At 49.2% G+C, this 15,918-nt stretch overlaps 1 protein-coding gene across 1 annotated transcript; it reads left to right on the forward strand.

The window, feature by feature from the left end:
* Window positions 1–5,227: 5,227 nt before the first annotated feature.
* LOC130562918 (extracellular calcium-sensing receptor-like) lies at window positions 5,228–8,404 on the forward strand. The gene is made up of 6 exons (XM_057348255.1): window positions 5,228–5,436; window positions 5,533–5,821; window positions 5,910–6,665; window positions 6,766–6,993; window positions 7,218–7,341; window positions 7,491–8,404. The coding sequence occupies exons 1-6, from the start codon at window positions 5,228–5,230 to the stop codon at window positions 8,402–8,404; spliced, it is 2,520 nt and encodes an 839-aa protein (XP_057204238.1).
* Window positions 8,405–15,918: the final 7,514 nt, after the last annotated feature.

Here is a 15,918-nt window from a genome sequence, read left to right on the forward strand (position 1 = left end):
GGCACAACATCGAATGTAATTTGCAGCCCTCAGCAATCTCAAATCGACAGTGCGTGGAACTGCATCGCCAGGCAGGCAATCCAGCAGAGCCAGTCTTCTTCCCGGGGGCCCCCCGGCGAGAGACCCGCACTGCCAGCCATCGAACCACCCCCCGGGGGGTCGATGAAGCAGATCGTACCCTTAGTTCCCCTGTCGCGGTCCCTGGGAGCTTGGCTCGAGCTTCCCACACCGTCACGGTGGCTGAGGAGAATGATCCGTCTCGGCTATGCGATCCAGTTTGCCAGAAACCCGCCCAAGTATCTGGGCATCCTCGCCACCTCGGTCAGAGGCCGGGATGCTCCCGTACTACGGGGCGAGGTCGCCACCCTTCTGGCGAAGGGTGCGATCGAGTCCGTCCCCTTAGCCGAGATGTCCAAGGGGTTTTACAGCCCCTACTTCATCGTCCCCAAAAAAGGCGAGGGGGTGCGCCCCATCCTAGATCTGCGTACCCTGAACAGACACCTGCACAAGCTGCCGTTCAGGATGCTCACGCAGAAGCGCATCCTGGCATTTGTCAGATGTCAGGATTGGTTCATGGCAATCGACCTAAAGGACGCTTACTTTCATGTCTCGATTCTCCCTCGTCATCGCCCGTTCCTACGGTTCGCTTTCGAGGGTCGGGCATATCAGTACTGAGACCTCCCCTTCAGTCTGTCTCTGTCTCCACGAGTCTTTATGAAGATCGTGGAGGCCGCCCTCTCTCCCATCAGGGAGAAGGGTGTGAGGGTACTCAACTATCTCGACGACTAGCTTATCTTGGCACACTCGCGAGATCTTTTGTGTGCACACAGGGACCTGGTGCTCCGGCACCTAGATCGATTGGGACTACAGGTCAACCGAGAGAAGAGCAATCTTGGTATGGAACTCAACTCTGTCACCATGACAGCGCGACTGTCCGCAGTACGCGCCCAGTCAGTGTTGAACTGCCTGGATCATTTCACGCAGTCAGCGGTTCCCCTGAAACTATTTCAGAGGCTCCTGGGACACATGGCATCCTCGGCGGCGGTGATACCCCTCGGGTTGATGCACATGAGGCCGCTCCAACACTGGCTCCAGAGTCGAGTTCCCTGGAGAGCGTGGCACACCGGCAGCAGGCAGATGGTGTTTACGCCTCGCTGCCGAATCACCCTAACCCCTTGGTCTTCCATGACCTTCCTTCGGGCAGGGGTACCCCTAGGGCAGGTTACGAGGCATGTCGTGGCGACAACGGACGCCTCCCTGCAGGGTTGGGGTGCAGTGTCGGGGCTTTGGAGGGGCCCCCGCCTGCGCTGGCATATCAATTGCCTAGAGTTGTGGACCGTGCTACTCGCACTAAAGAGGCTGCAGCCTCTAGTGCAGGGCAAGCACGTGCTGGTCCGGTCGGACAGCACTACTGCAGTAACGTATATCAATTGTCAGGGTGGCGTTCGCTCACTGCAGTTAACACGACTAGCCCGACGCCTCCTCCGGTGGAGTCAGCAGGTGACCCGCTCCCTGCGTGCCACGTATATCCCAGGCGACCTGAACCAGACAGCCGATGCGCTCTCTCATCAGTGTACGCCTCGCGGAGAGTGGCGACTCCACCCCCGCGCAGTCCAACTCATTTGGGTGCAGTTCGGGCAGGCCCAGGTAGACCTGTTCGCCTCCCTCAAAACCACCCATTGCCCGCTTTGGTACTCTCTGACCGAGGGACCCCTCGGCACGGATGCCCTAGCGCACAGCTGGCCACGGGACAAGCGGAAGTACGCCTTCCCCCCAGTGAGCCTCATTGCACAGACCCTGTGCAAGGTCAGGGAAGAGGAGCAGCAAGTGTTACTCATTGCGCCACACTGGCCCAACCGGACTTGGTTCTCGGAGCTAATGCTCTTGACGACAGCTCCCCCCTGGCCGATTCCCCTGGCGAAGGACCTACTTTCCCAGGGGAAGGGCACGTTATGGCATCCCAGGCCAGACCTCTGGAACCTCCATGTCTGGCCTCTGGACGGGACGAGACGATCCTGAGTGGTCTGCCCCCAGCGGTGGTAGCTACCATTTCTCAGGCTAGGGCACCTGCCACTAGGTGACTGTACGCCTACAAGTGGCGCCTCTTCTCGACCTGGTGTGCTTCTCGAGGAGAAGACCCATGGAGTTGTGCGATCGGGTCCGTGCGGTCCTTCCTACAAGAGAGACTCGAGACTCGAGACTAACCTCTCCCCCTCCACACTGAAAGTGTATGTAGCCGCCATTGCTGCTCATCACAACTCAGTTGCTGGGAAGTCTCTAGGACCGCACTCCATACCCTCTTGGGACCTGGATGTAGCCCTGACAGGTCTCACCAGGCCCCCCTTCGAGCCCCTAGGGGATGCCTCTCTTCCTCATCTCACGATGAAGACGGTTCTCCTTATGGCACTCGCCTCCATCAAGAGGGTAGGGGATCTACAGGCTTTCTCCGTGTCCCCTGACTGCCTGGAATTCGGACCCAGGGATTCTCACGTTATCCTGAGACCTCGGCCTGGCTACGTGCCCAAGGTTCCCACCGCTCCCTTTCGGGACCAGGTGGTGAACTTACAGGCGCTACCCACTGGGGAGGAAGACCCAACCCCGTCCGTGTTGTGTCCAGTACGCGCGCTGCGCTTTTACTTAGACCGCACACAGAGCTTCAGGAGCTCGGATCAGCTCTTTGTCTGTTTCGGAGGTCAGCAACAGGGGAGAGCTGTCTCCAAGCAGAGGTTGGCCCACTGGATTGTGGACACTGTCAAGGCATTTTACCAATCCCTAAATCGCCCGTGCCCCCTAGGAGTGAGGGCCCACTCCACCCGGGGTGTAGCCTCCTCTTGGGCTCTGGCACGGCGGGCCTCTCTCGCAGACATTTGCAGAGCTCTCTCGCAGACATTTGGGCTACACCCAACACCTCCGCGTAGAGCCGGTGTCAGCCCGCGTCCTGCATGGCCACATGTAGGACCGGCAACTGGTAGGGTGCACGCCTTTTCGGTTCTTTTCCCCCTCTCTCGAGTGGGTCAGTATACCGAATCAGCCTCCCTTCTTTCCCCACTGGGCAAAGAACAGGCACTCCATCCATCACTAACCCGCGTCCTGCATGGCCACATGTAGGACCGGCAACTGGTAGGGTGTACGCCTTTTCGGTTCTTTTCCCCCTCTCTCGAGTGGGTCAGTATACCGATTCAGCCTCCCTTCTTTCCCCACTGGGCGAAGAACAGGCACTCCATCCATCACTAAGCAAGCACCCTCTGAGGCGGGCTGGGCAGAGCAGCCCTGCCCCTTAGGCCGGGTATCTCCGGAGTTATTCGCAACATAGCTCAAACCGGACCTAGTGCTACCAGACGTTGCAACCCCCCAGTAGAGCGGTTCCGTCTGATGTATCTTCATGCTGGTTCCCACCTTGGTAACCCATGACCTCCCCAGGTGGACCTCCACCTCGCGGTTTTCTCTTCAACCGCTCTTTCTTCCCATGAGTTCTGCCCCATCGGTGAGACCATGTAGGTATCTCCACTAGACTCCTCCCTGCGGTAGGATGTGGTCTCTGTAGCGCATCCCCCACTTGAGGAAGTAGCGCTTACCCAGTGGCCTTACAGTTCCAGGCGGCTTCTCGCTGTTAGAGAAACAAGGCCGCTGCCTGTGAGGCTGAAGGTAGGGGCGTTCCCACCTTTCAAGAAAGCTCTGGGACCCCCTACCTACCCACTGGTAGGTTACAATTTCGCGGTAGCGCTCACGGCTGACACGCCCAGGCCAGTCACTGTCGCTTCGTTGAGATTGTGACAGGGCACAGTGTTATGGCGTTTTCCATTGGAACCCCATCTGTCGGTTCGACACAACGTCGAGAGACCGACGGAAAGGGAACGTCTCGGTTACGTTTGTAACCTCGGTTTCCTGATGGAGGGAACGAGACGTTGTGTCCTCTTGCCACAACACGTGCTGTCCTCTGCAGCAGTCGTGAGAGGTCTCAGGCTCCTCAGAACTAAGGTGAATGAATGATGCACGCCGTCTCCCTTTTATACCCGGATTTCCGGGGTGGAGTCCGGCATGCAAATTTCATTTGCCAATTTTCATTGGCCTTTTCTAAGTAGTCGGAAGCGATTGGTTCTCAGGGACGAACCCCATCTGTCGGTTCGACACAACGTCTCGTTCCCTCCATCAGGGAACCGAGGTTACAAACGTAACCGAGACGTTCTAATCACACCGGTGTGATCGTACGCGTCAAAGGGTTAACAACATTATGAAAAGTGAATTTAAGACATTAAGGACAGGCTGGAACTCTGCAATTGATGGGAATTCGTCGTAGACTCGCTGCAATTAACAGAAATCCGTCGTAGCGACGGAGAACTTTAATCCATGCAGTCGTAACCGAGATGTTTTCACAGGGTCACAAATGTTTACATTCTGATCAATAATGTAGATAAAAACTTTATGGTTAATAAAATATCACAAATCTGGTTGAAAGGTTGGAGACATGAGGCAAACAGTAAACAGACTGACGGATACAAATGCTTTAATATTTGCTGCATTTTGTTTACTGTTGTGTGTCCATTTACTTGCTCTGTGAGTCTGCACTAGTGTTGTTAAAATAAGCACGTGTCTGCTACTCAGCTAAGCAGCGCGCGCGGAGCGGAAAGGGTTAAAATGAAGAGCGTTTGGCGCTAGATAAAAGATATAAGAGGATATAGCGGCAAAATATAAATTACACAAATGTTCCTGGGAGCGCGTGTGATGTACGTGATTCTCTGTTGTGTAGACGCGCGGCACAATTTAAACAACCAAAATAGTCAGAAGTTTTAAATGGGTTAATAGGCTATATCCCGTGGTCCGGATGGAACGAAGCAAAGGTATGGATCCAGACCGTGTCTGCCAATTGAGGATGACTGGTTTAAAGGTGAAATATGTAATATATAAGCTTTTTTTTTTTAAATCGAAACATGAGCATCTATTGTTTAGCACATCAAAACATAATAGACTTTGGAAAATAGGCAAAATAGGACCCCTTTAATTAGCAGTCTCTATTAAAGTTAATTGTGTTGTATTATGTTTGAACGTTTCTTTTCCTTTCTGAAAAAATATAATTATTTATTCCACCCCTGATTGACATGGCTCATGTTCTGCTCCATGACATCATTGCGTACGCACTGTTTAACTATTTTCACTGTCTATAAAAGTACAACCATTACAGAATCAGGGTCTATTGCATTTTGCACCTGCTGTGAGCTCAATCTTTGGGATGATTTTTTTTCTATACACACTCCTGCTGTTCCATCACCTTAATACACAGGCAGAAAATACTGTGTGCCAAATGATTGGAGACCCTAAATACCCGCTATTTTCAAAGAATGGAGACATAACTATCGGTGCGATTTTTGCAGTCCATGGTAAAGAAATATTACCTTCATTTGAGTTTATTCAAAAACCCCAGCGTCTATCATGCTCCAGGTTTGTTACTTTGAAAACTATTTAAAAAATGTTAGAGAAGACTATGTATTTATTACAAGCTAATGTTTTTACCCTACTGGTATATTATTTTTACAGTGTGACACTGAGAGATTTTCGGTTGGCTCAAATCATGATTTTTGCAATTGAGGAAATCAACAGAAATAAAACCTTGCTCCCAAATGTTTCTATTGGCTATAGAATCTATGATACCTGTGGTTCAAGACTGTCTTCTATGAGTGCCACTATGGCATTACTAAATGATGAAGAGTTTGCAGCAGGAGACAAATGCAATGGGCATACTCATATACATGCTATCATAGGAGAAACAGAGTCTTCTGCCACAGTGATACTGTCCAGAACCACAGGACCTTTTAAAATCCCAGTGGTATGAGGCAATAGTAGTCAAATTTTGCCAAAATTAAAGCAAACCAAACTGATGACTGTTTTACAATTTCCTGTCACTTCTTTTTCAGATAAGTCACTCAGCTTCATGTGAATGTCTCAGTAATAGAAAAGATTATCCATCATTCTTCAGGACAATTGCTAGTGATTATCACCAAGGCAGAGTACTTGCACTTATAGTTAAGCACTTTGGCTGGACTTGGGTTGGAGCTGTGAACAGTGACAATGACTATGGAAACAATGGAATGGCCATATTTCTAAATACGGCCAAAAAAGAAGGGATTTGTATAGAGTACTCTATAAAATTCTACAGAACAGAGCCTGAAAAACTGCAAAAAGTTGTAAACACAATGAAAAAAGGCACTGCAAAAGTAATTGTTGCATTTGTCTCATTTCTTGAGATGGGATTACTTATCGAGCAACTAAGTATTCAGAACATTACAGGCTTACAAATTATTGGGGTGGAGGGATGGATAACGTCGAAGAATTACATTACTCCAAACAGCTTTCATGTGATGAGAGGGTCACTGGGCATTGCATTGAGGAAAATCAATATAGAAGGGTTTTCAGATTATGTTATTAAATCATTTTGGGACACAGCTTTTCCATGCTCACAAAATGATGTGAATTATTTTCAAGATGAATTAAATTGCAGCAGATATCAAGATCTGCTGGTGCTGAGAAATTACAATGAAGATGTGCCTGAACATAGATATTCAAGTAATGTCTACAAAGCAGTGTATGCTGTGGCTTATGCTCTACACAGTCTACTGAAATGCAAGGAACAATACATTTGTGCAAAAGCCCTGACAATAAAACCACATCAGGTAAACAAAAAGAGAATGTGTGGAAAAAAATGCATTCCCATTTCAGTTGTATTATGTTTTATGTTGTAAGAATAGTGCTCAAAATATGTCTTTTCACTAGGTTGTTGAGTCTATAAAAAATGTCAATTTCACTGTAAAGTTTGGAGATCGTGTGTGGTTTGACAGCACTGGTGCTGCAGTAGCCCAGTATGAAGTTGTGAACTGGCAGCAGGACTCTGATGGATCATTCCAGTTTAAAGCAGTGGGTTACTATGATGCCTCACTGCCCCCTGACCAGCGCTTTGTGCTTAACACTGAAAACATCATCTGGGCTGGAGGACAGCTGCAGGTAAAAATAAATAAAGAGAAATAAATAAATAAAAAGTACAGTGAAAAATGTAAAATGCACTTGTATACTAGACACATTATTACAGTGATTTTAAATTAAATCTGAGTCAATAATCTGGAAATTAAACAGTATTAGGATTACTTAATATTATTGGCATGCATATTTTCATTCAATAGAGATAAATAACAAAAAGTACTGGCGTTACGTGTTTCCATGTACCGTAGAAGCCTAGGTCTGTGTGCAGTGAGAGTTGCTCTACAGGCACTAGGAAGGCTGGACAGAGAGGAAGACCTGTCTGCTGTTATGACTGTATTCCATGTGCAGATGGTGAAATCAGTAATGAGACAGGTAAACTTCAGCCCAAATCAAAGATTCAAAGGAAAAAAAAACATTTAGTTGTTTGCTGTTTTCCTTTTGCAGTCCATGATGCAGTTTCTTATCAAAAGTGTTGAAATAGAATTTCTCTAATCACAGTGATCACAATCTTTTTCTTACAGATTCAAATAACTGCATGCAGTGTCCAGGGGAATTCTGGTCTAATGCTGAGAAAAATAAATGTGTGTTAAAGACTGTAGAGTTTCTGTCATTCACAGAAGTTATGGGTATAGTGCTAGTCTTTTTCTCACTGTTTGGAGTAGGAATAACTGTTCTGGTCACAGTCCTGTTTTACAGTAAGAAGGACACCCCCATAGTAAAAGCCAACAACTCAGAGTTGAGCTTCCTGCTGCTCTTCTCATTGACTCTGTGTTTTCTCTGTTCACTTACTTTCATTGGTCGCCCCACTGAGTGGTCCTGTATGTTACGTCACACAGCGTTTGGGATCACTTTTGTCCTCTGTATCTCTTGTGTTCTGGGTAAAACATTAGTTGTGTTAATGGCCTTTAAGGCCACACTTCCAGGAAGTAATGTCATGAAATGGTTTGGGCCTGTACAACAGAGACTCAGTGTTCTTGCCTTTACACTTATACAGGTTCTTATCTGTGTGCTTTGGCTTACAATATCGCCTCCTTTTCCCTATAAAAATATGAAATATTATAAAGAGAAGATCATTCTTGAGTGTAGTCTAGGTTCTATTGTAGGTTTCTGGGCTGTTTTGGGTTATATTGGTCTGCTGGCTCTCTTGTGCTTCATTTTGGCTTTTCTGGCTCGGACGCTGCCTGATAACTTCAATGAGGCTAAATTCATCACATTCAGTATGCTCATATTCTGTGCTGTGTGGATCACATTTATCCCAGCTTATGTCAGTTCTCCTGGAAAATTTACTGTAGCTGTGGAGATATTTGCCATTTTAGCTTCAAGCTTTGGTTTATTATTCTGTATATTTGCACCTAAATGTTGCATCATCCTGTTTAAGCCTGAACAAAATACAAAACAACATTTGATGGGAAAAACACAAACTAAGTCCTACTGAGTAATGAACAAGCAGGCATTGTAACACTGCATTAACACAGCCATGTTTTACTTTCATTTAGTGTTTGTTTAGAAAACTACTATGCAATTATATAATATAAATAAAATAACACAAATTCACCAAAAAACTAAACGGATTACACACAAATAATTAAACTTTTAAAAAACTACATAGTATTATGCAACTGTGAGAATCAGAGGCTTTACTAAAAGGCTGTGCCCCCATGAGCACATCAATTCATATGTACACAATGCTCCCACTTTAGATATAAATTAATAATTTTAGATTTATAAAGAAGGGCCCAGAGTCTTTGGGTGCTTGCTGCTCTTCAGTATTTAAACAAAGCATTGCTAGTTAAAGAATATGTATATTAGTTTGTATGAAATTACACTGATGCTCAAGTACATAAACAAGTCATGTTCTAAACCATGTTTTTGAGCTACCCTGAGTTATTATAGCAAACCTTTATAATGATTTATAATAATAGCTGCAAACAGGAACTAGGTCCTATCATATATAAATAAATATTTGTAAGATGTCAGGCTAAAAGTTGTTTGAGCTATTTGCCTAAAGGTAGAATGACAGCCAAAAATTACTAAACTAACTAATCTGGCAAATGAAGTTGGTTTCATGTATGTGTGCAAAATAACTTTAAATATTGTATTTCAGACACCTTACATGTATATTGTCTAAATATATGGGTATAAATTTCACTTCACTCATTCACTTTAATAACAGTTGTTTTTTAATGTTTTGAAAATATAACTCTACTGCTTTATTGTCATTAGATAATTACATAATTAAAAATGATTAAAAAAAATTTACTTTAAAGAAGTGAACCTTGGATCATTTCAGTTGGATTACTAAAAAGTAACTAATCTGGCCAAATAAATTGGTTTCATGTATATGTGTGCATAAATATTGTATTTTAGACACTTTACATGTATATTGTCTAAATATATGGGTATAACTTTCACTTCACTTTTAAAACAGTTGTTTAAAGTTTTAAAAAATGAACTCTCTAGCTTAATTGCCATTATATAATTAAATGAAACATTTCAATAAAAATATTATTAATCTTTAAAGATATTGTCAGTGTATCATGATTCCTTAAATGTATTTCTATGCTTTTACTGTAAATTGCAGGCTTACTAGCAGCCTCTTTTGGCATAAAAAATACTGTCTGTATTTACTAAAGACGTGCAGTGAAAATTAGCATAGAAAAGCGTAGATGCAGCTTTTCTGCATATGCATTTGTAGGAGCTTCCTCTTCAGACGGCTTTATTTAACACCCAAAAAAGCATGCCTTAAACCCTGCACTAATTTGCACTGTTCTTAGCAGATTGGGTTGGTCATTATGCAACTGTGATATTGCGCCTGTGTTTTTTAATGCGCGCCTTGTTAGTAAATCACCTGCAGAAATTTTTACTAACAATCGGCGCTTGTTTAAATTGCGCTCTCATGCTATTTGCCATGTTTAGTAAATCTGGCCCTCAGGGACCTATTTTAATGATCTAAGCACATGGTTTGAAGCATATGGCGCAGGTGCACTTAGGGCATGTCCAAATCCACTTTTGCTAGTCTAACAACAGAAAAAATTATCTTCGTACCAGGCGCATAGTCCAAAAACATTGTAATTATTCTCTTAATGAGTCATGGGTGTGTTTTGGGCATAACGTGCAATAAACTTGAGTTTGAACTTGAGATCCTATCATCTCTGATTGTACTTTTAAAAGGCCAATGAACTTACACAAATAGCATGGCATGCCAGTCTCCGCCCCATGCATACGGGTATAAAAGGAAGATGGCGTTCCCATTCATTCACCTTTTGGGCTGAGGAACCTGAGAGGCATCTCCCGGTCGCTGCAGCGGACGGCGAAGCATTGTGGCACGAAGACGTTTCCTTTCTGTGGGCCTCTCGAAGTTGTGTCGAGACAGAAGGGGTCCCTTTAACTCAAGGCACTCGTTGGACACACAGAGTGCATGAAGATCCCTTACCCTCTTGACAGAGGCGAGCGCTACTAGGAGAGCCGTCTTCATCGTAAGATGAGGTAGACTGGCTTCTCCCAGGTAAAGGTCCCAAGTGGGTACGGACCGTGGACGGGGAGGATTCAGCCTCCTAGCGCCCCTCAGGAATATGATGACCAGGTCGTGACTTACCCACATCAAGCGTGTGATGTGTGGAAATGGCTCCGACATACACCTTGAGGGTGGAAAGGCAGAGGTTGCTCTATAGCCTTTCTTGGAGGAAGGTCAGCACGACGCCAATGGCACAACTCTGTGGGTCTTCCCTGCGGGAAGAACACCAGGACGAGAAGAGGCGCCACTTAAAGGCATACAGGTGCCTGGTGGATGGAGCTCTGGCCTGAGTGAGGGTGTTTACCACTACAGGCGGCAGATCACTCAGGATCTCCTCTTCCCATTCAGGAGCCAGACATGGAGGTTCCAGAGGCCTGAACTGCTCCCAAATGAGATGGACAGCACGGGGCTTGAGTCACTATTCTCCACGGTGCGTGACCTGCCGAGATATTTGAATGGCTGTCTGGTTGAGGTCGCCCGGGATGTGAGTGGCCTGCAGGGATTTCACCAGCTACTGACTGCAGAGAAGGAGGCGTCGGGTGATGAGCGAATGCCGTGAGCGAATGCCACCCTGGCGATTGATGTACACCACGTCAGCTGTGCTGTCCGAGCTGAGCAGCACATGTTTGCCCTGAATGAGGGGAAAGAACCTCTTCAGAGCAAGACAGGCGGCCAGCAACTGTAGGCAAATGATATCCCACTGCAGGCGGGGGCCCGTCCAACATCCCGACATTGCATGCCAGTTGCACACAGCACCCCAGCCGAGCAGTGAGGCGTCCATCATCACCACGACGTGCCTCAAGATGGAAATACGTCTCATGCCAGTGTGCCACGCTCTACAGGGAATGCGACTCTAAAGCCAGTGCTGAAGCGGTCTCTAATGCATCAACCCAAGCGTAACAACCTCTGCCAAGGATGCCATATGCCCCAGAAGCCTCTGAAAACATTTCAGTGGGACCGCTGGTTGCCGCCTGAAGAGTGTCAGGCAGCTCAGCACTGACTGGGAGCGCGGCTCGCTGTCATGGTGACAGAGTCTAGTTCCATACTGAGTGCGTACACAACAGATCTCGCAAGTGCGCCAGGATGAGCCAGTCGTGGAGATAGTTGAGAAAATGCACGCCTCCTCCCTGAGGGGAGCGAGAGCAGCCTCCGCGACGTTGGTGAAGACACGGGGAGACAGGGCCAGACCGAAGATCTTTGTACTGGTATAATCGGGCCTCGAAAGCAAACTGAAGGAATGGTCTGTGATGAGGGAGAATCGAGACATAAAAGCACACATCCTTCAGGTCAATGAACCAATCCTGATGTCAGACGGATGTCAGGATGCGCTTCTGCGTCAACATTTTGAACGGGAGCCTGTGAAGGGCTTTGTTCAGAGTGCGTAGATCCAGGATGGGGCGCAGCCCCCCACCTTTCTTGGGGACAATGAAGTAGGGGCTGTAGAGCCCCAAAGACATCTCGGCTGGTGGGCCGGGCTCGATCGCATCTTTCGCCAGAATGGTGGCGACCTCGGTCCGAAGCAATGGAGCAGTTTCGTCTCGAACCGAGGTAGAAAGAATGCCCCGAAACCTGAGCGAACGTCTGGCGAATTGGATCGCATAGCCAAAACGGATCGTCCTCACTCTCCAACACGACGGGCTAGGGAGCTGTAACCACTCCCCCAGACACCGCCACAGAGGAACTAGGGGAACGATCTGAGTCACCGTCCCTGTGGGGGGAGGTTCTGTGGCTGGCAGAACGGCCGTCTCGCCGGGGGCAGGGCCCTGTTGAAGCGGGCAGTTCTGCTGACTTACCTGCCTGTCGAGGCGAAGCCAGCTGTCTCTGCTGTGAGAAACACCCAAGAAGAAAGGAAACTCATTTTGAGACAATTTGGGCACCGGGTCCTGAAAATCGTACGACCCAGCACACGCATCATCACCTTAGTCACCCGGAGAGCGAAGTCGGTGGCGTTGCGGAGTTCCTGCATAAAGTTTGGGTCGTGTCTTCCCTCGTCCAGCTTTTTCAGCACCTTGGCCTGGTGGGCATGCAGGATGGCCATGGTGTGGAAACGGAGGCGGCTTGACCCGCAGCTGCGTAAGTCTTCAACACGAGTGCGGAAGAAAACGTATAGGTTTTGGAAGGGAGCCTTGGTCACAGATGCCCCGCTACAGCCCGCTCCACCTGGGGTATGTCGTCATATCCCCGAGTTGAGGAGGTCAGGGTGACAGAGCACGTTTGCCTATAACATGCCAAAGATGGGGCAATTCCAGGTTTTGGCTAGCTCCTCATGCACTTCCGGGAAGATCGTTACGGGAGTGGAGCGCGGTTTGGTCCCACCCTCCGTGTCCAGGTACCAGGAGTCAAGCCGCGACCATTAAGGGGAAGGCGGCACGATGCACTGCAACCCTATGGTCGCGACATCCCTGGCAAGCATGGCTGACATCTCTGGATCAGCCTCGTCCTGGGCTCGACTGTCTGAAGCCGGGAGCTCCAGGGAGTCTTCTGCATCCGATGCCACGACGGAAACCTCATCCTCGTCACACACTCGCTGCGTGGAACCGCTATGGGGTGGTCAACTTCCGCCCATCGGAGATGGCTCCGGTGAGCGTGGTGGGGCGTGGACGGTCCGCAGGGCTGGCACTGGCGGATTAACGTCCATGGGAGTCCCCAAATCACCAACGGTGCTCGCCGCTGCGGATGGCTGGGCAGCCGCCGCGGAACGGGAAGCAGATGAAGTCGTGGCTGCATCTAGGAACAACAAAGCCAACCGTGAACACAACACTTTAATAGACACGTGCACGCTGCGTTATAAATTGCTCTTTTAAACATCTTTTAAAAATATTTTTTTCTTCAGAGATTAGATTTCTCAGCATAAATGATGCCTCGCTGGATCCGAAGAACAAAAGTTGAATGAATGGGCACGCCATCTTCCTTTTATACCCGTATGCACGGGGCGGAGAATGGCATGCCATGCCATTCGTAAAAGTTCATTGGCCTTTTAAAAGTACAATCAGAGATGATAGGTTCTCAAGTTCAAACCCCATTCTGTCTTGACACAATGTCGAGAGACAGACAGAACGTCTTGGTTACGGATGTAACCTCAGTTTCCTGATGGAGGGAACGAGACGTCGTGTCGAGCCGACAGATGGGGTTCGCTCTTGAGAACCTATCAACTTCTGACTAGTTTAGAAAAGGACAATGAAATTGGCGAATTAAATTTGCATGCCGGACTCCGCCCCCGGATATCCGGGTATAAAAGGGAGACGGCGTGCTGCATTCATTCACATTTTGGTCTGAGGAGCCTGAGCATCCCTCGACCACTGCGGCGGGCGGCAACCGTTGTGGCAAGAAGGACACAACGTCTCGTTCCCTCCATCAGGGAACTGAGGTTACATCCGTAACCAAGACGTTCCCTTTCTGTCAGTCTCTCGACATTGTGTCGAGTCGACAGATGGGGTTCCTATGGAAAACGCCACAGTGCTGTGCCACGTCACAATCTCCAGTGGAGCGACGCTGACTGGCTTGGGCGAGTTAGACGAGCGCTAGCGCGAAATTGTAACCGTCCAGTGGAGAGGTAGGGGGTCCCAGAGCTTTTGAAGAAAAGGTGGTATGTATCCATGTATCCTACCAGTTCCACGTGTAGGTTGTAGAACCTCGCAAAGGAGATTGGCGTAGCCCAACACCGCAGCTCTGCAGATGTCTGCCAGAGAGGCGCCTTGAGCCAGTGCCCATGAGGAGTGTGCCTCACTCCTAACGGGCAGGGGTGATTTTGAGATTGGTATGCCATAGCGACGGCATCCACGATCCAGTGCGCAAGCCTCTGTTTGGAGACAGCCCTCCCCTTCTGCTGACCTCCAAAACAGACAAAGAGCTGCTCAGAGCTTCTGAAGCTCTGCATGAGATCCAAGCAGAGGCGCAGTGCGCCTACTGGACACAACACGGATGGGGTTGGGTCTTCCTCTCCAGTGGGGAGCGCCTGCAGGTTCCCCACCTGGTCTCTAGGGGGAGTAATGGGAACTTTGGGCACGTAGCCGGGGTCTCGGGATAACGTGAGAATCACCGGACCAGAGTTCTAGGCAATCTGTGGACACGGAGAGGAGGAGCCATCAGGAGAGCCGTCTTTATTGTGAGGTGAGAAAGAGCGGCAGCTCCGAGGGGCCTCTTGAGGCCCGCCACCTAGGTCACAAGAGGGTACGGGGCGCGGATGAGGCGGTCGCCTTTTCGCGCCCCTTAGGAACCTAATGACCAGGTCGTGCTGTCCCAGAGGCTTCCCAGCAACTGGGTCGTGATGAGCGGCCATAGCGGCTACATACACTCCCAGTGAGGAGGGGGGAGAGGTTACTCTCCAGTCTCTCTTGAGGAAGGGACAGTACGTTCCCGATCGAGCAACTCCGCGGGTCTTCTCTTCGAGAAGAACACCAGGACGAGAAGAGGCGCAACTTATGGGCGTATAGCCGCCTAATGGCCGAGGCCCTAGCCTGAGAGATGTCCCAACCATCTCAGGGGGTGGGCCACTCAGGATCTTCTCGTCCCGTCCAGACATGGAAGTTCCAGGGGTCTGCCTGAGATGTCGTTACGTGCCCTTCCCCTGTGAGAGAAGGTCATATGTCAGGGGAATCGGCCAGGGGGGAATTGTTATCAGAAGCACCAGCTCTGAGAACCATGTCCGGTTGGGCCAATAGGGTGCAACTAGTACCACTTGATGCTCCTCTTCCCTGACCTTGCACAGGGTCTGTGCAATGCGGCTCACTGGGGGGAAGGCATACTTCCGCTTGTCCCGCGGCCAGCTGTGCACAAGGGCATCCATGCCGAGGGGTGCCTCGGTCAGGGGGTACCAAAGCGGACAATGGGAGGAGTCCGGGGAGGCAACAGGTCCACTTGTGCCTGGCCGAACGGCTCCCAAATGAGCTGGCACGGGGATGGAGTCGCCACTCTCCATGAGGCGTCGACTGACGAGAGAGCGCGTCAGCTGTCTGGTTCAGGACACCTGGGATGTGTGTGGCTCGCAGGGAGCTGATCACCTGCTGACTCTAAAGAAGGAGGCGTCAGGCGAGTCGTGTTAGCTGCCGTGAGCGAGCGCCACCCTGATTATTGATATACGCCATGGCAGCTGTGCTGTCAGTCCGGACCAGCACGTGCTTCCGCACGAGAGGTTGTAACCTCCTCAGTGCAAGTAGCACAGCCCACAACTCTAAGCAGTTGATATGCCAATGCAGGTGGGGGCCCATCCACCGCCCCGACACTGCGTGCCCGTTGCACACGGCACCCCAACCCTGCAGGGAGGCAACCGTCGTCACTACGACGTGCCTTGACACGTGCCCTAGGGGGACTCCTTTCTGCAAAAAAGGTCATAGAAGACCAGGGGGTTAGGGTGCGTTAGCAGAAAGGCGTGATGACCATACGCCTGCTGCCGGTGTGCCACGCTCTCCAAGGAACCCGACTCTGTAGCCAGTGTT

The sequence above is a fragment of the Triplophysa rosa genome, linkage group LG12 (assembly GCF_024868665.1).
Source record: "Triplophysa rosa linkage group LG12, Trosa_1v2, whole genome shotgun sequence".
NCBI classification, from domain to species: Eukaryota; Metazoa; Chordata; class Actinopteri; order Cypriniformes; family Nemacheilidae; genus Triplophysa; species Triplophysa rosa.